Below are 24,676 nucleotides of genomic sequence, written 5' to 3'. Positions count from 1 at the left end.
CATACTATACAGCTCATTGAGGATCATAATATACAAGTTTATTCTTGAGTAGCGTGCTTTATGCTATATTGAATGAATCGTTGTTGGATTGAGAAATTCTATTTGTGTGTATCACAGGTGAAGGTGGTGAACGAGGCACGCCACAAGAAAGTCTTTGAGGAGATCGTGCGCATGATGGACAGGATGGAGAACGAATTCCTTCCGTCTCTGGCACTGACCCACAGAGAGGTGAGTCGACAGAACAAGAGACATGATTCTCATCTTATTGATTTCCTGTCCAGCATTTCCTCCCCCCTGATATTTTGTGTCAGATCAATAAGTCTGTTTTGTCAGTGATTGTCAGTGAAGTCATGTTGATACCAAGACAGCAAGTATTGAGTCAGGGACTTGTGATTTAAAATCCTGATGAAAAATGATAGCCTAAGAAAATGGACAAGTCTGCCCAGATGCTTGAGTTACTTTGCAGGTGTAGAATGGTATGGGGATCTATTTGCATTTCAAACAATCTACTGCATAGATCAAACAAACATTCTTGCACTCTGGCTTACTATAACAATGTCTGTGAGTCTGTCCTCCTCTCAACCTCTCTCTTTCTCTCCCCTGCTCTCCATCTCTCCCTCACCTCCCATAGTTCACCTTTAAGGACGTCAAGTTCCGCCAGCTGCAGCGGGAGAGTTTTGTGATCTCTAACGATGGGCAGGTCGCCTGCCACTTTGTCTTCATCCCCAAGCTCAACGACTTGCAGTACTGCAAGAACTGGCTCCGCGCTGAGCCCAGCGAAGGCTTCCTAGAGCCCAGTAAGTCTCCTTCACTTTCAGCCAGGCAGTCACATAATTATCACACCATAATTTGCAAATAAATTCATTAAAAATCCTACAATGTGATTTTCTGGATTTTTTTTTCTCATTTTGTCTGTCGTAGTTGAAGTGTACCTATGATGAACATTACAGGCCTCTCTCATCTTTTTAAGTGGGAGAACTTGCACAATTGGTGGCTGACTAAATACTTTTTTGCCCCACTGTATGTACTGTTCTCAATGGTGTCATTCATCTTTTGCCATACCACCAGGGCTGTTTTCTTTAGGCACCAAAACCAAAGAAAATAGACAAACAAATCCTACCTGGATTTGTTCAATAAGAAACGCTCATGTCTACTTTTATTACAAATTGTTGTCAGTGGCATACCCCAATGAACACTTCCCTTCTCGGTCTCTCCCCACCAGACGAAACTTTAGAGATCTTCCTGGATGTGTACGTGAGCAAGGACTCGGTGACGCTGCTCAACTTGGGAGAGGACGCCATCGAAGACATCCTGGTGCTGCACCTGGACCGAGGCAAGGACTACTTCATCACCATCTCCGGCAACTACCTGCCCAGCTGCTTTGGTACCTCGCTGGAGACCCTGTGCCACATAAAGAAGCCCATCCGGGAGGTCCCCATCACCAAGCTCATCGACCTGGTGAGTGGAACTAGCTAATGTGAAGTTGCTGTAGCAACCAGGGAGGGATACGTTCAAGGTAGGATAGGAGTGATGTATGTATTGAAAAGCCATTTAAATAGTGTTCATGCAGGATTAATTGAACAGTCAATACATTTAGTGTTCATGCAGGATTAATTGAACAGTCAATACATTTAGTGTTCATGCAGGATTAATTGAACAGTCAATACATTTAGTGTTCATGCAGGATTAATTGAACAGTCAATACATTTAGTGTTCATGCAGGATTAATTGAACAGTCAATACATTTAGTGTTCATGCAGGATTAATTGAACAGTCAATACATTTAGTGTTCATGCAGGATTAATTGAACAGTCAATACATTTAGTGTTCATGCAGGATTAATTGAACAGTCAATACATTTAGTGTTCATGCAGGATTAATTGAACAGTCAATACATTTAGTGTTCATGCAGGATTAATTGAACAGTCAATACATTTAGTGTTCATGCAGTATTAATTGAACAGTAAATACAATGTCCATTTTTTTATATTTACTTCTTTAGTCATTGAAGGCCGCAATGGCAGATAGTTGTTTTTCTCCATGACACTTTTGGCACGAGAGTCCGCTAAACTTGGCTTCCCTAACCCTAAACCCTCTAAATGGGTAAGAAATCAAAAGCAGCCAACACTGCAGCAGGCCTCAAAGACTGGTGTTGAAGAGTACATAGATTTGGTCTAGATATTTGTCCATGTCTCAACCTGTGGCTGTGTTTAGAATCCCCAAGGGGATAAGGAAGTGGCAATTAGTGTGTACAAATGTCAGAAGGGTTTTCCTGAAAGATTGGGAGCACTGACTAAGTCTAGACTAGTCATATACTTGGGTCTACTTTATAATACAAAAAGTCTGTCCATGCATTTCTCCATATTGTTATTTTACACAGGCTATCTATATCCACCTTGGCCTTAGAATCTAACTATGTTTATATGATCCATTTCAAATGATCTCTTGCTTCCACTGTCACTATTCTAATGTCATTCTGTTTGACTCTGCACAGGTACATTTGGGTGGAATAATTCCATTTTAAAGGTTCAATCTGTAACTTTTTGACCCCCTGAAATGCTCAAGAAATCAATGCCGAAACAAAAAACCACTACAATCAGTGTGTATTACACTCGCATAAAGACCCTCTCCCAGTCTTGGCAGCCCGGGACAATACTTTTTTGAAATCAGAAATGACCTACAGATCGCACTTTTAACACAGCCTATCGTTATCTTCCTGACTCCTTGGTGGTTATGCATTATCTCCTGTCTACAGTATCTCCTCTGTTCTCTCTTCTTTCTGTCTCCACCCTCATTGCCTCTCATTGCCTTGATCATTCCTTTCCAATTCTTCACTGCTCTGCTGGGGGCGAAGGGAGAGGACAGCTACATGGAAAAGGTACATTCTACACGGTGTGTCCACCGTAGAAATCGAATAGTTAGAGTCGTTCTATTTCTATGGTGTCCCACTCTCCACTGTGAGGCTAATCTGATGCCCTGCTGTTGCTCAGTGATGTAGGCAACCCAGGTTCTAGTCAAGTAATGTTGCTTTTCTGATTTGACATAAAAACACCTGAAATTGACCAAATATATACAGGACCTTGTGTTCTGGATTAGGGAAGCACATTGGTTCAGACAAAACCAATTTTTACATGCTAAGGGCTTCAGTCACTGCAGGTCACTAGACCCAGTGGTGTCCTGTCTGTCCCTGTTACAGTAGTAGTAGTTATAGTACAGGTATCTAGACCCAGTGGTGTCCTGTCTGTCCCTGTTACAGTAGTAGTAGTTATAGTACAGGTGTCTAGACCCAGTGGTGTCCTGTCTGTCCCTGTTACAGTAGTAGTAGTTGTACTAGTCCTCAATGCATTATCCCCATAAGACTGTCATTACCCTTATGAAGGCCAGAAGCCCCAACTGCAATAAATAAGCTTTTTTTTATTTAATTCCATTGCCCTCCAAGTATTGCTGAATCTCCTCTCTCCTCATTTCATGCATCTTGATTGGAAAGAGGCCCCTGGCTCCTCAGGAACAGGGTTAGAGTTAAAATGTACAGGAGGGTAGCTCTCCAGGAACAGGGTTAGAGTTAACCTACAGGAGGGTAGCTCTCCAGGAACAGGGTTAGAGTTAAAATGTACAGGGGGTAGCTCTCCAGGAACAGGGTTAGAGTTCAAATGTACAGGGGGGTAGCTCTCCAGGAACAGGGTTAGAGTTAAAATGTACTGGGGGTAGCTCTCCAGGAACAGGGTTAGAGTTAAAATGTACAGGAGGGTAGCTCTCCAGGAACAGGGTTGGAGTTAAAACCTACAGGAGTGTAGCTCTCCAGGAATAAGGTTGGAGTTAACCTACAGGAGGGTAACTCGCCAGGAACAGGGTTGGCGTAAAACCTACAGGAGGGTAGTAAATCAACATCCAGGGCCTGATGTAATAGAGTTCTGTAAAAGCCTTTATTTCTGGTTGTAGCCAAGGCGACATCTTTCTTAGAAGCTGCACTCAAATACCCTTAAGGAACAACAGTAGCACTTTGAGAGGCTCTCTAACTCTTACAATAACTTCGGCCTAGCTCTTGATATTGTAATTGGCTCTGCAGGCTATCACGGTGTCCCACTCCAGTCCTGTGAGTGTGTGTATCCGTATGTGTGACCCCCCACTGCCAGAGCTTATTTTTGGACCCACTCTCGCTTGTTCTCAGCTAGATACGAAACAATGCGATCCACTCCCAGTTAAATGGCTGTCCTCCAAGACGACCCGACATCCAACCCTCGAGATAATCCACTCTAATATGTTCCCTATACCTGAAATGACACGCAATATGCCATATTATGTAATAATTTTAGGAATGGAATCAACGTTCTGATCAATGCGAAGGTGATGGCACAGGATGAATCAAATCCTCCTTAGGAATTAAGCAGCTCGTAAGTTTATGAATCGACCGGGTAAAGTTGGGTAAAGCTGGTTCCAGTCACGTTACAATCCATAGAGATGATGTGTCAGAATCAGCCTGTGCTCTGACACATCATTTCTTCAGCATACTGTAGTATAGTATCTATGTTTCTAACATGTTGTGATGGTTCTCTCAGTATAGTATCTATGTTTCTAACATGTTGTGATGGTTCTCTCAGTATAGTATCTATGTTTCTAACATGTTGTGATGGTTCTCTCAGTATAGTATCTATGTTTCTAACATGTTGTGATGGTTCTCTCAGTATAGTATCTATGTTTCTAACATGTTGTGATGGTTCTCTCAGTATAGTATCTATGTTTCTAACATGTTGTGATGGTTCTCTCAGTATAGTATCTATGTTTCTAACATGTTGTGATGGTTCTCTCAGTATAGTATCTATGTTTCTAACATGTTGTGATGGTTCTCTCAGTATAGTATCTATGTTTCTAACATGTTGTGATGGTTCTCTCAGTATAGTATCTATGTTTCTAACATGTTGTGATGGTTCTCTCAGTATAGTATCTATGTTTCTAACATGTGGTGATGGTTCTCTCAGTATAGTATCTATGTTTCTAACATGTTGTGATGGTTTTCTCAGTATCGTATCTATGTTTCTAACATGTTGTGATGGTTCTCTCAGTATAGTGTCTATGTTTCTAACATGTTGTGATGGTTCTCTCAGTATAGTATCTATGTTTCTAACATGTGGTGATGGTTCTCTCAGTATAGTATCTATGTTTCTAACATGTTGTGATGGTTCTCTCAGTATAGTATCTATGTTTCTAACATGTTGTGATGGTTCTCTCAGTATAGTATCTATGTTTCTAACATGTTGTGATGGTTCTCTCAGTATCGTATCTATGTTTCTAACATGTGGTGATGGTTCTCTCAGTATAGTATCTATGTTTCTAACATGTTGTGATGGTTCTCTCAGTATAGTATCTATGTTTCTAACATGTGGTGATGGTTCTCTCAGTATAGTATCTATGTTTCTAACATTTTGTGATGGTTCTCTCAGTATAGTATCTATGTTTCTAACATGTTGTGATGGTTCTCTCAGTATAGTATCTATGTTTCTAACATGTTGTGATGGTTCTCTCAGTATAGTATCTATGTTTCTAACATGTTGTGATGGTTCTCTCAGTATAGTATCTATGTTTCTAACATGTGATAGTTTTCTCAGTATAGTATCTATGTTTCTAACATGTTGTGATGGTTCTCTCAGTATAGTATCTATGTTTCTAACATGTGGTGATGGTTCTCTCAGTATGGTATCTATGTTTCTAACATGTGATGGTTCTCTCAGTATCGTATCTATGTTTCTAACATGTTGTGATGGTTCTCTCAGTATAGTATCTATGTTTCTAACATGTTGTGATGGTTCTCTCAGTATAGTATCTATGTTTCTAACATGTTGTGATGGTTCTCTCAGTATCGTATCTATGTTTCTAACATGTTGTGATGGTTCTCTCAGTATAGTATCTATGTTTCTAACATGTTGTGATGGTTCTCTCAGTATAGTATCTATGTTTCTAACATGTTGTGATGGTTCTCTCAGTATAGTATCTATGTTTCTAACATGTTGTGATGGTTCTCTCAGTATAGTATCTATGTTTCTAACATGTTGTGATGGTTCTCTCAGTATAGTATCTATGTTTCTAACATGTTGTGATGGTTCTCTCAGTATAGTATCTATGTTTCTAACATGTTGTGATGGTTCTCTCAGTATAGTATCTCATGTTTCTAACATGCTGTGGTTGTGTGTTACTTCAGGAGAAGTCCAGGGTGAGCTTCCTGATGGTGGACAGTGCCGGCACCGAGGACAAGCCCTTAAAGATTCCCAAGGAGGTGTGGCTGCTGGTGAACCACCTCTTTACCATGTCCTGCCAGCAGGTGAGAGGATAGTTAAACCACCTTTACCATGTCCTGCCAGCAGGTGAGAGGATAGTTAAACCACCTTTACCATGTCCTGCCAGCAGGTGAGAGGATAGTTAAACCACCTTTACCATGTCCTGCCAGCAGGTGAGAGGATAGTTAAACCACCTCTTTACCATGTCCTGCCAGCAGGTGAGAGGATAGTTAAACCACCTCTTTACCATGTCCTGCCAGCAGGTGAGAGGATAGTTAAACCACCTCTTTACCATGTCCTGCCAGCAGGTGAGAGGATAGTTAAACCACCTCTTTACCATGTCCTGCCAGCAGGTGAGAGGATAGTTAAACCACCTTTACCATGTCCTGCCAGCAGGTGAGAGGATAGTTAAACCACCTTTACCATGTCCTGCCAGCAGGTGAGAGGATAGTTAAACCACCTCTTTACCATGTCCTGCCAGCAGGTGAGAGGATAGTTAAACCACCTCTTTACCATGTCCTGCCAGCAGGTGAGAGGATAGTTAAGGGAAATGTTCACAGCACTTTTATTTCTAGGTCGTACCACATCTGAGTATGTTTTTAATCTCAGTAATGAAGTTTCTGAAATGCTGTTTGCAGTGAATTTGGATGATTTTCAGAATGAGGTATTCCTTAGAGGGGTAACCTTGGTTAACAAGGAATCCAAACAGAATATCACTCCATTTCACTATCACTTCGGTTTGAAGAAGTGAAACAGCGCAAAATTCAGTTTGTATTCCAAGCTAAATCTTCTAGGCACTATTCTAGACTTAGTCTTTCAGCCCGTAAATAGTATTCTACCCTACCCTTATTTCAACGTCATTTCAAAACAACATTCTCCTGTAAACTCCTTGCCGTTCTTCCAGGAGGACCTGTTCCAGACACCGGGCCTGCAGGAGGAGCTGCAGGGTGTCATCGACTGTCTGGACACCAGCATTCCTGACTCCATCCGTATCCTTACTCATATGTCCCCAGTCATTCCTGACTCCATCCGTAATCCTTACTCATATGTCCCCAGTCATTCCTGACTCCATCCGTAATCCTTACTCATATGTCCCCAGTCATTCCTGACTCCATCCGTAATCCTTACTCATATGACCCCAGTCATTCCTGACTCCATCCGTAATCCTTACTCATATGTCCCCAGTCATTCCTGACTCCATCCGTAATCCTTACTCATATATCCCCAGTCATTCCTGACTCCATCCGTAATCCTTACTCATATGACCCCAGTCATTCCTGACTCCATCCGTAATCCTTACTCATATGACCCCAGTCATTCCTGACTCCATCCGTAATCCTTACTCATATGTCCCCAGTCATTCCTGACTCCATCCGTAATCCTTACTCATATGTCCCCAGTCATTCCTGACTCCATCCGTAATCCTTACTCATATGTCCCCAGTCATTCCTGACTCCATCCGTAATCCTTACTCATATGTCCCCAGTCATTCCTGACTCCATCCGTAATCCTTACTCATATGTCCCCAGTCATTCCTGACTCCATCCGTAATCCTTACTCATATGTCCCCAGTCATTCCTGACTCCATCCGTAATCCTTACTCATATGTCCCCAGTCATTCCTGACTCCATCCGTAATCCTTACTCATATGTCCCCAGTCATTCCTGACTCCATCCGTAATCCTTACTCATATGACCCCAGTCATTCCTGACTCCATCCGTAATCCTTACTCATATGACCCCAGTCATTCCTGACTCCATCCGTAATCCTTACTCATATGACCCTAGTCATTCCAACCCCCCTGGCCCAGATCCGCTAGTAAGCCCAGCCCTGTAACAGGACACTGTGACTGAGATGCCACACAGTTAGTTGGGTCACTGCGATAAAGCGGCTGCTATACACAGACTGGTGCCAAGGCATAGATTAGCAGTGTGGAGGAAGTATGATATCTGTGGTAGTTGGGGGGTGTACGGTGTGCAATCTTCCTGTCCGTCCGTATGCTCACCCACCAACACACACACAACCAGCTTGTTTGAGGGGATCACTTTGAACTGATTGCTAATCTTCATCACGTAATGAGTAGCTGTTTAGGATTCAAGGGGATTTGTAGATCAGGGATCCAACATGTAGTCATGTTCAAACACTGTACACCCACCCTCGGCCACAAATCTGTGTCCCCCCAACTTTGTCTGACTGTTTCTGACTGTTCCCTGACTGTGTGTCAGCTGGTTGTAACCACTCAGTGGCCGAGGCCCTGTTGATATTCCTGGAAGCTCTGCCGGAGCCAGTGGTCTGTTACGAGCACTACCAGCGCAGCCTGGACTGCTCCCATGACAGCCGCCTCTGCAAACAGGTGCAGTGAATTCAATTACGATTTTAGGGTGGCCTAACATGAAATATTTTCACATAAAAGTCATTTTATATGAATCTGGAAATGGATATGAGTAGGAGTCATTGACTTTTGTTGCATCAATAAAGTTAATATATATGTATAATCATTGTAAAACGTACAACATAGTTTGTCCTCTCGGCTCTACAAGGGGCTGGTTGTAGTTCTCATCTGTCTTTTCTCTGGGCTGTTTTGTCAGTTGATCTCCCAGCTGCCCCGGGCTCACCGCAACGTCTTCCGCTACCTGATGGCATTCCTCAAGGAGCTGCTGAAATATGCCCACAACAACAACCTCACTGCCAACCTCATAGGTCAGTTCCCCATGGCCACATTTTCTATAACCTACATGTGCTTTTTCAGTAGGGTACACTGTAGCAAAGCTTTATGTCACGGAATGCAAATATCTGTGTTCTTATTGGACATGTTCAGATATAGTAGTATGTCCCCGCTTCTCTCCAATTCAAAACGTATCTTCCATACTGAACATGACCCAGATTTAGGGTCAATACTACTTTAATTCAGGAAATGAAATTCCCAAGTCTAGAATAGAAAAATGTGATTTATTTTCAGTAATGTTGATAAAACATTTAACTGGAGTTTCAATTCAGTGAATCCTGACTGAATTGAAATGAAACGGCTCTAAACCCATTTTGCTTTAGAAATGCGTCTTTCTCACATCTTCCTCTACCTCTCTTTCCTCCACTGTGCCCCATGCCAGCTACCCTCTTTGCCAGCCTGCTCATCCGACCCCCGCCCAACATGGTGGGCCGACAGACAGCGCAGGACCGACAGAGAGCCATCGACTTCATTCTGGGCTTCCTCATGGGAGGGGACGAGGAGTGAGGGGTCAGGGGATCAGACAGCCGGGACCTTTTGATGACAGACTGAGGAATGGGGTTTTGGTGGACACACGGTCCATGTATGTGTGTAAGGGACCATGGTGGATTGTGTTGTGGGAGAACAAACAGTGCAATTATATGGGACCCTCTCTTATCAGACTCTTATCAATGCCCCAGCCTTTGTAGTGCTGTACTTCAGTCACTCACAACCATCACCATTAACCAAGTCCCATAGTTTATCTCTGCTCATTGTGTGGCTGCAGGACCAGGAGTTTAGGTGTTGGGCAGCTTGGAGTGACAGTGAACAGTCAACTGACTGACGCCCCACTCCCCAGGCAACCCATGCCCCATTCAACCCCCACTGAGGACTGTTCCGTGCCCCATTCAACCCCCACTGAGGACTGTTCCATGCCAAAACGACTCCCTTTACCTGATTTGAATATGAACTCTGAATGGAAGTACAATATGTATGTAGGAACCCACAGATACTAAGATAATGATGATCTGTTAGTACGTTACACTAAAGATACACGTAGAGGGTCGTGCAGAAAATTTGGATCGCATTCTACCTGGTGGATACTCCTCTCAGAGTGAATGATTCAACCCATGGGTACGTAGTGATATCGCACGCAAGAGACTTCTGGGGAACACAGAGAGACTAAATGAATTCTTGCTTGTCCGAAATACCGACCAAGGAAGTTTGACGTTCTTCTACAAGATAATGATGACAATCCGGAGCAGCCCTTTCTGGGATCTGGGAGACATATTGGGAGATGTGTTAGAACTGTCAGTGGGCTATGGTTTAAACAAATGTTATTTATGATTTATATTCTTTCCTTACATAACTTTGTACCATCTTTAGAGTTTATTTCAACTTCATACTTCTTTTAAGAGACCACATTTTGGATATTGAGCGTTATCTCAGTTTCTCAGACCCAGATTCATCTTATTGGAGAGTTAACATTCGCGATTGAACATGCTTTTTTTTGTTGTTTCAAGAGTGGTTCAATGTGGTTGTCTCATCCAGCTATCTTAAGATGAATGCACTAATTGTAAGTCGCTCTGGATAACAGTGTCTGCTACATGACTAAAATTAGTTGGCTTTTAGTCTTGAGTCCGGGAAGAACCCTCCCTACAGTTTGCTACAGAACATAACAAAGACAAACCCACTACGGCATCGATGTCTTAACTGTTGCAAACAGTCCCTCTCCTGTCCGCATTGACCTCTTGTGGGTTTTTTGACTCTGCTGTCACCTCTTATTATGGTGGTGTTCAATATGTATGTATTGTTTGTTGGTCATGCAGGTACCATCGTTTAAATGCTTGTTTATATGTTTATTTTCTCGCTTCAGCCTCGTCTGCCTCGCTGTCTGCCTTCATACTGGTTAGGGCCTCATTGTATTGGGGCCTGTGTGCTCAGGCAGGGGCCTTTCTTGTCACATTCGATTCAGACAATATAATGCCCTGTTTTACTGTCTTGAGTTTCATCTAAAGTAGCACCCTATACCCTATATAATGCACTACTTTTGACCAGAGAGCGCTGGTCAAAAGTAGTGTGCTACATAGGGGAAAGGGTGCCATTTCGGACATACCCTAATACTTTTTTCAGTGGCAAAGCATTTTTTACAGTGCAGGTTGAACAGGATTTAGATGTTCATTACTCTCCGCTGAGACAAAACTGTTTTTTCCCCCCTAATGCTGTCGTGGAACGTGTTATGGTTGTGAAACGAGGAACTCTAATGCTGTCGTGGAACGTGTTATGGTTGTGAAACGAGGAACTCTAATGCTGTCGTGGAACGTGTTATGGTTGTGAAACGAGGAACTCTAATGCTGTCGTGGAACGTGTTATGGTTGTGAAACGAGGAACTCTAATGCTGTCGTGGAACGTGTTATGGTTGTGAAACGGGGAACTCTAATGCTGTCGTGGAACGTGTTATGGTTGTGAAACGGGGAACTCTAATGCTGTCGTGGAACGTGTTATGGTTGTGAAACGGGGAACTCTAATGCTGTCGTGGAATGTGTTATGGTTGTGAAACGGGGAACTCTAATGCTGTGACATTTCTACAGTGTTTATTCCCTTTGTTTTCCACACTGTCGTCTAGTAACGTTGGTAATAAGGCGTGAAAACAGCTCCTGGCTGGCCTGTTGTGTGACACGCTTGGTCTATGACACTTGTTTCCACTGGAAACGTTTCCCTCTCTTATGTCTCCAGTCAACTAATCTAGCCAGAAAAGCCTGTTACTTAGTCAACAGACATGTACTGTAATCTAGCCAGAAAAGCTACAGAAAAGGCATTCAAAGTTTTAAAGTGTTTTTTAATATCGCATGATTTTGTAGCTAACACAATGACAGGCTGTTAATCAAAGCACTTAACAATTTGGTTGTCTCTCTCTCAGCTCTCACCCAGAGAGGATTTTGAGTGGAGTTGGCCCAAGTCCTGTGTGACTTCCGGACTGCAATCATCCGTACAGTACATTCTAAAATGGGCCCGATGCGCTTGCAGCATTCTTCAGAGTTGTCATAGACTTAAGCGCTTTGCTTAGCTTTGCCAAACCATGATTGGCCCTGAATGGATTGGTCCTACCTGTTGTCTCGGACTCTTACCGAGGAGGAACAGTGAATCTGAGATTGTCATCTCATTCACAACACAAAGCTTTTACATCAGAGACGAGGTTATCCCCAGCTGCAGAGATATTGTCAGAATTGAATATTCAAATTGGGCCTACATTCATGTTGTCCTAGCTGTCCCTTCATTCCCTGTCTGTGTTTTCATGTGTTGTCTTTTCCTGCTCTACTCCCCTTCATACTGTGGCTTTTGTAATGGTCTGTCTAGTAATAATGCTACATGTGCACAGCTGTTTTTGGTATTTTTAATTTATTTAACGGAAATAAAATAATGTATGAAAAAAACACTTTGTATCTAACCTCTTTTATTGGTGTACCCAGTTGTTCACAGGTGAAACACTCAACAGCCCTTTGGGAATCCTTTCTATCCTGTAAAACACCATCTAGATGAAAAACAACAATATTGTGACATACTTACTATAGCTGACTTGTCTGCTTCATGTCAAATGTCCAGCTGCAGACGCTAACCCCTGTAGTTAGACCAGTCAGCGGGCTGGGATGAAACATTCCCCCTCATCTCCATGTATAAAGTCCTCAACCTGGACTCACTATCATCCATTTGGCTGTGTTAGTTACTGTAGCCCCCACCTGCAGTACCAGTCCCAGTAAACTAACCATGGCCATGGTGAGAGTGTCTTCCTACCGCCGTCAGTTTGAGGAGGAGCAGTGGAGTCAGAATGGAGGGTCCAACAGAGATTGTGGGGCAGTATGGAGAACACTGTGCACCGAGGATGGTTTACTACAGGAGATGGGCTGTATGGAGAACACTGCACCAGGGATGGTTTATTACAGGAGATGGGCTGTATGGAGAACACTGTGCACTGGGGATGGTTTATTACAGGAGATGGGCTGTATGGAGAACACTGTGCACCGAGGATGGTTTACTACAGGAGATGGGCTGTATGGAGAACACTGTGCACCGAGGATGGTTTACTACAGGAGATGGGCTGTATGGAGAACACTGTGCACTGGGGATGGTTTACTACAGGAGATGGGCTGTATGGAGAACACTGTGCACCGGGGATGGTTTACTACAGGAGATGGGCTGTATGGAGAACACTGTGCACCGAGGATGGTTTACTACAGGAGATGGGCTGTATGGAGAACACTGTGCACCGAGGATGGTTTACTACAGGAGATGGGCTGTATGGAGAACACTGTGCACCGAGGATGGTTTACTACAGGAGAAGGGCTGCATGGAGAACACTGTGCACCGAGGATGGTTTACTACAGGAGATGGGCTGTATGGAGAACACTGTGCACTGGGGATGGTTTACTACAGGAGATGGGCTGTATGGAGAACCCTGTGCACCAGGGATGGTTTATTACAGGAGATGGGCTGTATGGAGAACACTGTGCACTGGGGATGGTTTTACTACAGGAGATGGGCTGTATGGAGAACACTGTGCACTGGGGATGGTTTACTACAGGAGATGGGCTGTATGGAGAACACTGTGCACCGAGGATGGTTTACTACAGGAGATGGGCTGTATGGAGAACACTGTGCACCGATGATGGTTTACTACAGGAGATGGGCTGTATGAGAACACTGTGCACTGGGGATGGTTTACTACAGGAGATGGGCTGTATGGAGAACACTGTGCACCGAGGATGGTTTACTACAGGAGATGGGCTGTATGAGAACACTGTGCACTGGGGATGGTTTACTACAGGAGATGGGCTGTATGGAGAACACTGTGCACTGGGGATGGTTTACTACAGGAGATGGGCTGTATGGAGAACACTGTGCACCGAGGATGGTTTACTACAGGAGATGGGCTGTATGGAGAACACTGTGCACTGGGGATGGTTTACTACAGGAGATGGGCTGTATGGAGAACACTGTGCACCGAGGATGGTTTACTACAGGAGATGGGCTGTATGGAGAACACTGTGCACCAGGGATGGTTTATTACAGGAGATGGGCTGTATGGAGAACACTGTGCACTGGGGATGGTTTTACTACAGGAGATGGGCTGTATGGAGAACACTGTGCACTGGGGATGGTTTACTACAGGAGATGGGCTGTATGGAGAACACTGTGCACTGGGGATGGTTTACTACAGGAGATGGGCTGTATGGAGAACACTGTGCACCGAGGATGGTTTACTACAGGAGATGGGCTGTATGAGAACACTGTGCACCGAGGATGGTTTACTACAGGAGATGGGCTGTATGGAGAACACTGTGCACCGAGGATGGTTTACTACAGGAGATGGGCTGTATGGAGAACACTGTGCACTGGGGATGGTTTACTACAGGAGATGGGCTGTATGGAGAACACTGTGCACTGGGGATGGTTTACTACAGGAGATGGGCTGTATGGAGAACACTGTGCACCGAGGATGGTTTACTACAGGAGATGGGCTGTATGGAGAACACTGTGCACCGAGGATGGTTTACTACAGGAGATGGGCTGTATGGAGAACACTGTGCACCGAGGATGGTTTACTACAGGAGAAGGGCTGCATGGAGACCACTGTGCACCAGGGATGGTTTATTACAGGAGATGGGCTGTATGAGAACACTGCACTGGGGATGGTTTACTACAGGAGATGGGCTGTATGGAGAACACTGTGCACTGGGGATGGTTTACTACAGGAGATGGGCTGTATGGAGAACACTGTGCACCGAGGATGGTTTACTACAGGAGAAGGGCTGTATGGAGAACACTGTGCACCGAGGATGGTTTACTACAGGAGATGGGCTGTATGGAGAACACTGTGCACCGAGGATGGTTTACTGCAGGGTGTCTCAACCTTTTTTATAACAGAGGCTGGGAAGCTTCTTGGGGGACTTCTTGCATTAAACTAGAATGTAGCAGACAACCCTCTGAAGGACCGGGCAGCAACATGTTAGGGACCGTTTCTGGTCCAGTCACCAGAGTTTGAGTGACACTGCTTTACTAGAAGGAGGCTAATGGAAAGAATATGATGTTTGTATTGTGTTGTGCAAATTGGAGATGGGTTGAGACATACAGTACTTGTAAGGTTTATGATAATTTGCCCGTTTCAGAATTCAACAAAGTTTGAGTTATGACCAGATGTTTGTTTTCTTTCACTGAAGTATGTCTGAGGTAAGCTTTGCACTATTTCTATATACAGTATAGAATGTCACTCCGTTTACCATAGTGTTTAGTGTTAGTTACGCTTTGTTCGTCGCAAGGGAAAAGTTTGAAAGGTGATGACAAACGCCTTTTGTACTTGCATCAAACAATGAAATCAGGTTACCCGGGCGGTGTTAATTTACACAGAGCTGATTTGGGAGGAGCAGCAATGCTATTCATTCAAGACTTTTCAGAGATTGCGATCTTGTGGCCCTTGATTTTCAATGTACATGCACAAAACGAACCAATACTTGTGATATTTAGCCTATAGATGTGTGTGTGTGTGGTGTGCACCCCTCCCACAGGGGTGTGGCTGCTGAGGAGTGTACGTGTGAGAGTCTGGTCCAATTCACTGAAGACCACAGCGTTATTCTCGCCATGATCGTTTTGTGGCACTCATCAACATGGTGAAGCCGGGATGGATTCAACCCTCTAAACATTGTCCTACGGTTGTAGGAACATTGTCCTAAGGTTGAGCAAACATTGTTTTGAGATGGACCAACACCATATCACCATATAACCAGTGCAAAACGCTACGATAAATCAAAAGTGTTTTTCTTAAACTGTATGTTGTAGCCAGATGCTCCAAGGAAGCAACCCATTAAATGTAACATACACAGGGTTGTAAAATTCCAGTAACTTTCCCCAAAGTCCCATCTTTCGCAGATATCATGGTTAGAATATACCTGAAATCAGACAGAGATAAGCATATAATCTGAATCCTCCAACCGGGATGTTTGGAAAACCAAGCAATTGTCTGGACAATTATCAGAATTTTGCAACCCTAACAATGCATGTAATTTCCTGTGTAAAAAAAGCATGCTATATCATTGTACGTGCTGTTTGTGCCCTTTAGGTGCGCTGCTTTGAGGAGGACAATGAGTCTCTGGAGGCCCCGATCTGTGAGCTGCAGGAGAGGCTGGCTGCCCAACAGACCACCTCCACTGTCCTAGCTGTCCCTGAATGCAGCCTGGATGACATGGTGGAGAGACTGCTTAAGGAAGAGGGTACATATGAACAATACAGTGGAATGGAGGCATTCATATCCCACTAGGAGCGAGGAAACAGACCGTTACCACTACCTACCAGTGCCAGACTGATAAGCCACTGTGTGTCCAGGATTGGAGCCCGTGTGATTTAGAGGAGCTGAGGAGAGAGCTGGACTGTCTGCAGGAGCAGTATGAGCAGACCGTCCAGCAGAGGACACTCATCCGACTGGAGTGGGAGGATGTTGGCCTGGTAATGACCTCACTCCTGCACCCCTGGCGGCCATTTTGGTGTTATTGTTTCGTAATTGTGTTGATTTGTTGTCTTCGTTTGTTATATATTCTCTGACAATGAGTAGACTTTTAATGTGTGCTACTGTCGATATAGAACATGCATAAAGACATAGATCTAACTTGTGGTAGCTCAACTTTTGTACCCAATTTTCATCTGCAATGAAGTACAATCATCTTCAAAAAGAAAATATTTCGAAATGCAAATAGGCAAAGAAGGATGGAAAGAAAGATAATTAATCTGAACATTCAGAGGGCCAATATCTCTTTGGGAGCGTTAATGCAACTGCACTAAACTATAATAACCACTAGATGGCACTATTGCCACGACTTGCCAACACTGTTTAATCCTCTCCTATTAAACACATATCAGCTGTGTGTCTCATCATAGCCCAGCAGCTCCTCTGTAGCTCTATAGATCTCTATCCACTTTGTTGAACTGATCATCAGTCCTACAGTCTGGGCCGGCAGCCACAACGCAACCTGAGAACCCCAGTCTTAACAAACCCTACTATCCCATTTCCTCTCATTCCCTCCCTGCCTGCCACATCACACCCCTCTCCAATGTCAGCCCAGATGTGGGAGAAGCTGTTTTCATGTCTCCTTATTGAGTCATTCAGGCTTTTATCCCATACAGATGTAATACAGACAGTAATATAGTCGGAGCAGTAATGCTGCTGGCTGGCTCAGCCTCTGGCTCCGATAGGAAGGCAGCTGGAGTGTGGATAGAGACTAGAGCCGGTGGGAAAAGGACACAGGCAGGGAGTGGAAAGGAGAAGAGAGATTGAATGTGATTGTGAACCAGTGTTGGAAGCAGCTCCTCGGGACGAGGCTACAGTCTTTCTCGGAAGACAGACAGGCCGACAGACAGGCCTTGGAAGGGGTCAACAAGGCATGGCTGGGTATTTGAAGTCCAGCCTTGCCATTGGCTATTGATTAAGCTACATTTTGGACAGCTTCCATTGTCTGGTCTGGTCTGGTCTTGTCTGGTCAGCCAATTCTCTGAGTGTTCTTTTGAGCTTGTATCTGGGGCTATGGATACAATGTTTGGTTCAGCAGCAACAACGTGTTGAAGGCCGGAGGAGCGAGCTGATTCTAATTCAAAGCAGTAGACGGTGCGATAAAGCACAGCTAACCTTAAGCGATGAGAGGAGAAGGGTCATGTAGGGGGGATTTCTTTAGTCTTTACAGTCCACAGTCTGCGAGCGCAAAACTCTCTCCAATTGACAGGCTCATGTTTGCCTAGAGATAACAGCAACAGACCGCCTGCCTCTTGTGTGACATCCATCAGGGCCCCATGTGTTCCAGCAGCCACAGCAGAAAGGTTCCCACCCCTTGGGCCTTACTCGTTTGTCATTCAGATGTAAATGCTAGCACCAGGAGTAATTGAATTCATCACCAATTAATCAGGCACTTAAAAAGGGCTGGATGAGCTAAAAGCTAATTAGCTCTTTCCACCCCCCCCCCTTCTCTGCATTGCAGTGTCTAGCTTGCTACCTGCTGGCTGAAGGAATAGAGTGTGTCATGGTTCTTATGTGCTGAATTTCAAATAGACCCTAGCACCTTCTTCTTACCTCTTTCCCCCTAGGCACTCATGTAGATATTAAAGGATTGGATTGGTGTAAGCCAGTGTTTTCCACTCCTGGTCAAGGGGACATATGTTTGTTTTTGCCTAGCACCAATACACCTGATTAAGCTAAAGACTTTATGACCAGTTGATTAGTTGAATCAAGTGTCTTATTGCTCCCCTTTGGGTCCCCAGAACCAGGATTTGTAAATACTAGTGTAAGCAATATTGTGAAAATGCCATCCAGCCTATCAGAAGACAAGCTGGAGCTTTCAACATATTGTTAACACCTATCCAATCTCATGAGATCTAAACAAGTGCATAGCGGGTAGGGACTACGGGTTTAGTTGGAACAACTAATAGTGTTTGTGGTTATCTGATGAGCACTGTTGGTTTTCTATTGATCTAGCTCTCTGCTGCCTCCTGTAGGAAGTGGATGTAGAGACGGCAGACTGTCTGGCCCTGAGGGAGCAGGTGGAAATCTACCAGGAACAACTGGCCCACATGGATGCAGAGCATGAGACGGTAAGAGAGAAGGGGGAGGGAGGGGGAGCGAGGGAGAGCGAGCAAGGAGGGAGGAGGGAGGGAGAGCGAGGAGGGAGGGAGAGCGAGCGAGGAGGGAGGGAGGGAGAGCGAGGAGGAGGGAGGGGGAGGGAGGGAGAGCGAGCGAGGAGGGAGGGAGGGAGCGAGGAGGTGGGAGGAAGGGAGAGCGAGAGAGGGGGGAGGGAGAGCGAGCGAGGGGGAGGGGGGAGGGAAGGCGAGGGAGGGAGGGGGGGAGGGGGGGGGGAGGGAGGGAGAGCGGGCGGGGGGGAGGGAGCGAGGGAGAGCGAGCGAGGAGGGAGGGAGGAGGGAGGGCGGGGAGAGCGGAGGAGAGGGAGAGCGAGGGAGGGGGGAGGGAGGGAGAGCGAGGGGGAGGGAGGGAGAGCGAGGGAGGGAGGGAGGGAGAGCGAGGTGGGGAGGGAGAGCGAGCGGGGAGGGAGAGCGAGGCAGGGAGAGCGAGGGAGGGGGGAGGGAGAGGGGGGAGGGAGAGGGAGGGAGAGCGAGGGAGGGGGGGGAGGGAGAGTGAGGGAGGGAGAGAGAGCGAGCGGGGGGGAAGGGAGGGGGAGAGCGGGGGGGAGGGAGAGCGAGGCAGGGAGGAGGAGGGAGGGAGAGGGGGAGGGAGGAGCGGGGGGGAGGGAGAGCGAGCGAGGGGGGGAGGGAGGGAGGGAGGGGGGGGGGGGGGGGAGAGTGAGGGGGGGGGAGGGAGGGAGGAGAGCGAGGGGGAGAGCGAGCGAGGGGGAGAGGGAGGGAGAGAGGGGGGGGAGAGCGAGCGGGGGGGAGGGAGGGAGAGCGAGGGAGGGAGGGGGGCGAGCGAGGGGGGGAGGGAGAGCGGGCGAGGGGAGGAGGGGGAGCGAGCGAGGGGGAGGGAGAGGAGAGCGAGGGAGGGAGAGCGAGCGAGGGGGGAGGGAGGAGGGGGGGAGAGCGAGCGAGGGGGAGGGAGGGAGGGGGGGGAGGGAGAGCGGGAGAGCGAGAGCGAGCGAGGGGGGGGAGGGAGAGGGAGGGAGGGAGAGAGGAGGGAGGGAGGGGGAGGGAGGGAGGGAGAGCGAGCGGGGAGGGAGAGGAGGGAGGGAGGAGAGCGAGGAGGAGAGGAGGAGGGAGGGAGAGCGGGGGGGAGGGAGGGAGAGCGAGCGAGGGGGAGGGAGAGAGGAGAGGGGGAGGGAGAGCGGGGAGAGCGAGAGCGAGAGCGAGCGAGGGGGAGGGAGGGAGAGAGAGGGAGGGAGAGAGAGCGAGGGAGGGGGAAGGGAGGGAGGGAGAGCGAGCGGGGGAGGGAGGAGCGAGGGAGGGAGGGAGAGCGAGGGAGGGAGAGCGAGGAGGGAGGGAGAGCGAGGGGGGAGAGGGAGGGCGAGGAGGGGGAGGGAGGGAGAGGGAGGGAGGGCGAGGGAGGGGGGAGGGAGAGCGGGGGAGGGAGAGCGAGCGAGGGGGAGGGAGAGGGAGAGGGGGAGGGAGAGAGGGAGGGAAAGAGCGAGGGGGAGGGGAGGGAGAGTGAGGGAGGGAGAGAGAGCGAGCGAGGGGGAAGGGAGGGAGGGAGAGCGAGCGGGGGAGGGAGAGCGAGGGAGGGAGGGAGAGCGAGGGAGGGAGAGCGAGCGAGGAGGGAGGGCGAGCGAGGGGGAGGGAGGGAGAGTGGAGAGCAGGGGAGGGAGAGCGAGCGAGGGGAGGGAGGGTGAGCGGGCGAGGGGGTGAGGGAGGGAGAGCGAGCGAGGGGGAGGGAGGGAGAGCGAGGGAGGGAGAGCGAGCGAGGGGGAGGGAGAGCGGGGGAGGGAGAGCGAGCGAGGGGGAGGGAGAGAGGGAGAGGGGGAGGGAGAGAGGGGAGGGAGAGCGGGAGAGGGAGAGCGAGCGAGGGGGGAGGGAGGGAGAGTGAGGGAGGGAGAGAGAGCGAGCGAGGGGAAGGGAGGGAGGGAGAGCGAGCGGGGGAGGGAGAGCGAGGGAGGAGGGAGCGAGGGAGGGAGAGCGAGCGAGGGAGGGAGGGCGAGCGAGGGGGAGGGAGGGAGAGTGGGAGAGCAGGGGAGGGAGAGCGAGCGAGGGGGAGGGAGGGAGAGGGAGAGCGAGGGGGGCAGGGAGGGAGAAGGAGAGCGAGGGGGAGAGCGAGCGAGGGGGGAGGGAGGGAGAGCGAGGGCGGGAGGGGGAGCGAGCGAGGGGAGGGAGGGTGAGGGGGTGAGGGAGGGAGAGCGAGCGAGGGGGAGGGAGGGAGAGCGAGGGAGGGGGAGAGCGAGCGAGGGGGAGGGAGGGAGAGCGAGGGAGGGAGGGAGGGAGAGCGAGGGAGGGTGAGCGAGCGAGGGGAGGGAGGGTGAGGGAGGGAGGGAGAGCGAGCGAGGGGGGAGGGAGGGAGAGCGAGGGAGGGAGGGAGAGCGAGGGGGAGGGCGAGCGTGGGGGAGGGAGGGAGAGCGAGGGGGAGGGCGAGCGTGGGGGGGGAGGGAGGGAGAGCGAGGGGGAGGGCGAGCGTGGGAGGGAGGGCGAGCGAGGAGGGAGGGCGAGCGAGGGGGGAGGGAGGGAGAGAGCGAGCGAGATAGGCGGAGGAAGGGAGAGCGAGCGAGGCAGAGGGAAGGAGCGGGAGGGTGAGCGAGGCAGAGGGAGGGAGAGCTGGTGAGGGAGGGAGAGCGAGCGAGGTGGAGGGAGGGAGAGCGAGCATGAGGGAGGGAGGGAGAGCGAGCAGGAGGCAGAGGGAGGGAGAGCTAGCAGGAGGCAGAGGGAGGGAGAGCAAGGGGGAGGGAGAGCGAGTGGGAGGGTGAACGAAAGGAGGGAGAGCGAGGCGGAGGGAGAGCGAGGCAGAGGGGGGTGAGCGAGGCATAGGGGGTTAGCGACGGTGAGCGAGCGGGAGGGAGAGCGAGGCAGAGAGAGGGAGAGCGAGGCAGAGGGAGGACGAGCGAGGGGGAGCTGGGGAGGGTGAGCGAGCGAGGGGAGGGAGGGAGAGCGAGCGAGGGGAGGGAGAGCGAGCGAGGGGAGGGAGAGCGAGCGAGGGGAGGGAGGGAGAGCGAGCGAGGGGAGGGAGGGAGAGCGAGCGAGGGAGGGGAGGGAGGGAGAGCGAGCGAGGGGGGGAGGGAGAGCGAGGAGCGAGGGGAGAGAGGGAGAGCGAGGGAGGGAGAGCGAGCGAGGGGGAGGTAGGGAGGGAGAGCGAGCGAGGGGGTAGGGAGGGAGAGTGGGTGGAGGGAGGGAGGGAGGAGGGAGGGAGAGCGGGTGAAGGAGGAGGGAGAGCGGGTGAAGGAGGGTGGGAGAGCGGGTGAAGGAGAGCGAGCAGGAGGCAGAGGGAGGGAGAGCTGGGGAGGGGCAGGGAGAGCTGTGGAGGGGGAGGGAGGGAGAGCGTGGGGGAGGGAGAGCGGAGGAGGGAGAGTGAGCGGGAGGGAGGAAGAGGGCGAGCGAGCGGGAGGGTGGGAGAGCGAGCGAGGGGGATGGAGGGAGAGCGAGGGGAGGGAGGGAGGTAGAGAGAGAGGATGGAGGGAGGGAGAGCGAGCGAGAGAGGCGGAGGGAGGGAGAGTGAGCGAGAGGGAGACTGAGCGAGAGAGGCGGAGGGAGGGAGAGCGAGCGAGAGAGGGAGACTGAGCGAGAGAGGCGGAGGGAGGGAGAGCGAGCGAGAGAGGGAGAGCGAGCGAGAGAGGGAGAGCGAGAGAGGGAGAGCGAGCGAGAGAGGGAGAGCGAGCGAGAGAGGCGGAGGGAGGGAGGGAGAGCGAGCGAGAGAGGGAGAGCGAGCGAGAGAGGCGGTGAGAGGGAGAGCGAGAGAGGCGGAGGGAGGGAGGGCGAGCGAGAGAGGGAGAGCGAGAGAGGCGGTGGGAGGAGAGCGTGCGAGAGAGGCGCTGGGAGGGAGAGCGAGCGAGAGAGGCGGAGGGAGGGAGAGCGAGCAGGAGGGTGAACGAAAGGAGGGAGAGCGAGGCAGAGGGAGGGAGAGCGAGGCAGAGGGAGGGAGAGCGAGGCAGAGGGGGGTGAGCGACGGTGAGCGAGCGGGAGGGTGAGCGAAAGGAGGGAGAGCGAGGCACAGGGAGGGGAGCTGAGGAGGCGGAGGGAGGGAGAGCGAGCGAGGGGTAGGGAGGGGGTAGGGCGAGCGAGGCGGGAGGGAGGGAGAGCGAGGCACAGGGAGGGGGAGCTGGGGAGGGGGAGGGAGAGTGAGCGAGGCGGAGGGAGAGCGAGCGAGGGGTAGGGAGGGGGTAGGGTGAGCGAGGCGGGAGGGAGGGAGAGCGAGCGAGGCGGAGGGAGGGAGGGAGAGCGAGCGAGAGAGGTGGTGGGAGGGAGAGCGAGCGAGAGAGGTGGAGGGAGGGAGAGCGAGCAGAAGGGTGAACGAAAGGAGGGAGAGCGAGGCAGAGGGAGGGAGATCGAGGCACAGGGAGGACGAGCGAGGGGGAGCTGGGGAGGGAGAGTGAGCGAGGCGGAGGGAGAGCGAGCGAGGGGTAGGGAGGGGGTAGGGCGAGTGAGGCAGAGGGAGGGAGAGCAAGGCGGAGGGACGGAGGGAGAGCGAGGCGGAGGGAAGGAGAGCGAGCGAGAGAGGCGGAGGGAAGGAGGGTGTGGGAGGGTGATCGAGCGGGAGGGTGATCGAGCGGGAGGGTGAGCGAGTCAGAGGCAGGGAGAGCTGGGGAGGGAGGGAGAGCGAGCGAGGCGGAGGGAGGGAGAGCGAGGCAGAGGGAGGGAGGGAGAGCGAGGCGGAGGGAGGGAGAACTGGGGGAGGGGAGAGCGAGGGGGAGGGAGGGGGAGAGCGAGGGGGAGGGAGGGAGAGCGAGGCGGATGGAGGGAGAGCTGGGGAGAGTTGGGGAGGGGGAGGGAGAGCTGGGGAGGGCGAGGGAGGCAGAGCGAGAGAGCGAGGGGAGGGTGAGCGAGCAGGAGGGAGAGCGAGGGAGAGCGAGCGAGAGTGAGCGATTTGGAAGGATGGAGAGCAATTTGGAAGGATGGAGAGCATGGCGGAGGGAAGGAGAGCAAGGCGGAGGGAGGGTGAGGGAGAGCTGGGGAGGGCAGGGAGAGCTGTGGAGGGGGGGGGGGGGGGAGAGCGTGGGGGAGGGAGAGCGAGCGGGAGGGAGAGCGGGGGAGGGAGGGAGAGTGAGCGGGAGGGAGGAAGAGGGCGAGCGAGCAGGAGGGAGGGAGGGAGGGAGAGAGGGAGGGAGGGAGAGCGAGAGGCGGAGGGGGAGGGAGCGAGAGAGGCGGAGGGAAGGAGAGCGAGCGAGAGAGGCGGAGGGAAGGAGAGCGAGCGAGAGAGGCGGAGGGAGGGAGGGTGAGGGAGGGTGATCGAGCGGGAGGGTGAGCGAGTCAGAGGCAGGGAGAGCTGGGGAGGGAGGGAGAGCGAGCGAGGCGGAGGGAGGAGAGCGAGGCAGAGGGAGGGAGAGCGAGGCGGAGGGAGGAGAGCTGGGGAGGGGGGAGAGCGAGGGGGAGGGAGGGAGAGCGAGGCGGAGGGAGGGAGAGCTGGGGAGGGGGAGAGCTGGGGAGGCGGAGGGGGGTGAGCAGGGTGGAGGGAGGGAGAGTTGGGGAGGGGAGGAGAGCTGGGGAGGGCGAGGAGGCAGAGCGAGAGAGCGAGGGGAGGGTGAGCGAGCAGGAGGGAGAGCGAGGGAGAGCGAGCGAGAGGGTGAGCGATTTGGAAGGATGGAGAGCGATTTGGAAGGATGGAGAGCAAGGCGGAGGGAGGGAGAGCGAGGCAGAGGGAGGGAGAGCTGGGTAGGGGGAGGGAGGGAGAGTGAGCATGAGGGAGAGAGGGAGGGCGATGCGGTGGGCGGGAGAGCGAGCAAGAGATGCGAGAGAGAGGTCGAGGGAGACTGAAAAGGAGCAAAGAGAGAGCTGAGAGAGGACAGTGAGAAAGGGAAAAGGAGAGGCACTTCCATCTCTCCATCACTGTTTTTTCCTCTGTGGAGACCGGCCACTCGGCTGCTGGCTAACACACTCCCTCAGGTACACGCTTGCTAACTCCCTGCACCGGATGACTCACAGTGCCCCTTTGTTTTATTAACTGCTATTATTATCAGACATATTCCCCTGATGAATGGACTGCCTCATCATTACTCAAGGTTCAGGCTGCTGGGGTGTTTCATTCTGCTGTGATGGATGCCTGGAAGTTGGTCGTGGAGTTGTATTGCTACCTGAAGATGTACATGACGGGGTC

The 24,676-nt window shown here is 50.7% G+C and overlaps 2 protein-coding genes across 4 annotated transcripts in view; both read left to right on the top strand.

The window, feature by feature from the left end:
• Positions 1–12,409, top strand: part of LOC112221081 (inositol polyphosphate 5-phosphatase OCRL) — a 28,725-nt gene extending 16,316 nt beyond the window's left edge. For 2 of the 3 annotated variants that reach the window (XM_042303180.1, XM_042303182.1), the window contains 9 exons: positions 118–228; positions 632–797; positions 1,223–1,458; positions 2,855–2,878; positions 6,194–6,313; positions 7,174–7,258; positions 8,495–8,622; positions 8,858–8,969; positions 9,377–12,409. In XM_042303180.1, the coding sequence (XP_042159114.1) occupies positions 118–228; positions 632–797; positions 1,223–1,458; positions 2,855–2,878; positions 6,194–6,313; positions 7,174–7,258; positions 8,495–8,622; positions 8,858–8,969; positions 9,377–9,501 (1,107 nt within the window). In that variant the 3' untranslated portion in view covers positions 9,502–12,409. The remainder of the gene's footprint in view (positions 1–117; positions 229–631; positions 798–1,222; positions 1,459–2,854; positions 2,879–6,193; positions 6,314–7,173; positions 7,259–8,494; positions 8,623–8,857; positions 8,970–9,376) is intronic. The other variant, XM_042303181.1, reaches the window with a different exon arrangement.
• Positions 12,410–12,500: 91 nt separating this feature from the next.
• LOC112220654 overlaps positions 12,501–24,676 on the top strand; it is a 20,563-nt gene continuing 8,387 nt past the window's right edge. The window contains exons 1-2 of the mRNA XM_042303183.1: positions 12,501–16,467; positions 18,502–18,597. Coding sequence (XP_042159117.1) covers positions 12,739–14,253 — 1,515 coding nt within the window. The 5' untranslated portion in view covers positions 12,501–12,738 and the 3' untranslated portion in view covers positions 14,254–16,467; positions 18,502–18,597. The remainder of the gene's footprint in view (positions 16,468–18,501; positions 18,598–24,676) is intronic.

Source organism: Oncorhynchus tshawytscha, linkage group LG21 (assembly GCF_018296145.1).
Source record: "Oncorhynchus tshawytscha isolate Ot180627B linkage group LG21, Otsh_v2.0, whole genome shotgun sequence".
NCBI lineage: Eukaryota > Metazoa > Chordata > Actinopteri > Salmoniformes > Salmonidae > Oncorhynchus > Oncorhynchus tshawytscha.
The sequence above is the reverse complement of the archived record's forward strand: the minus strand, read 5'-3'. Positions and strand labels throughout refer to the sequence as shown.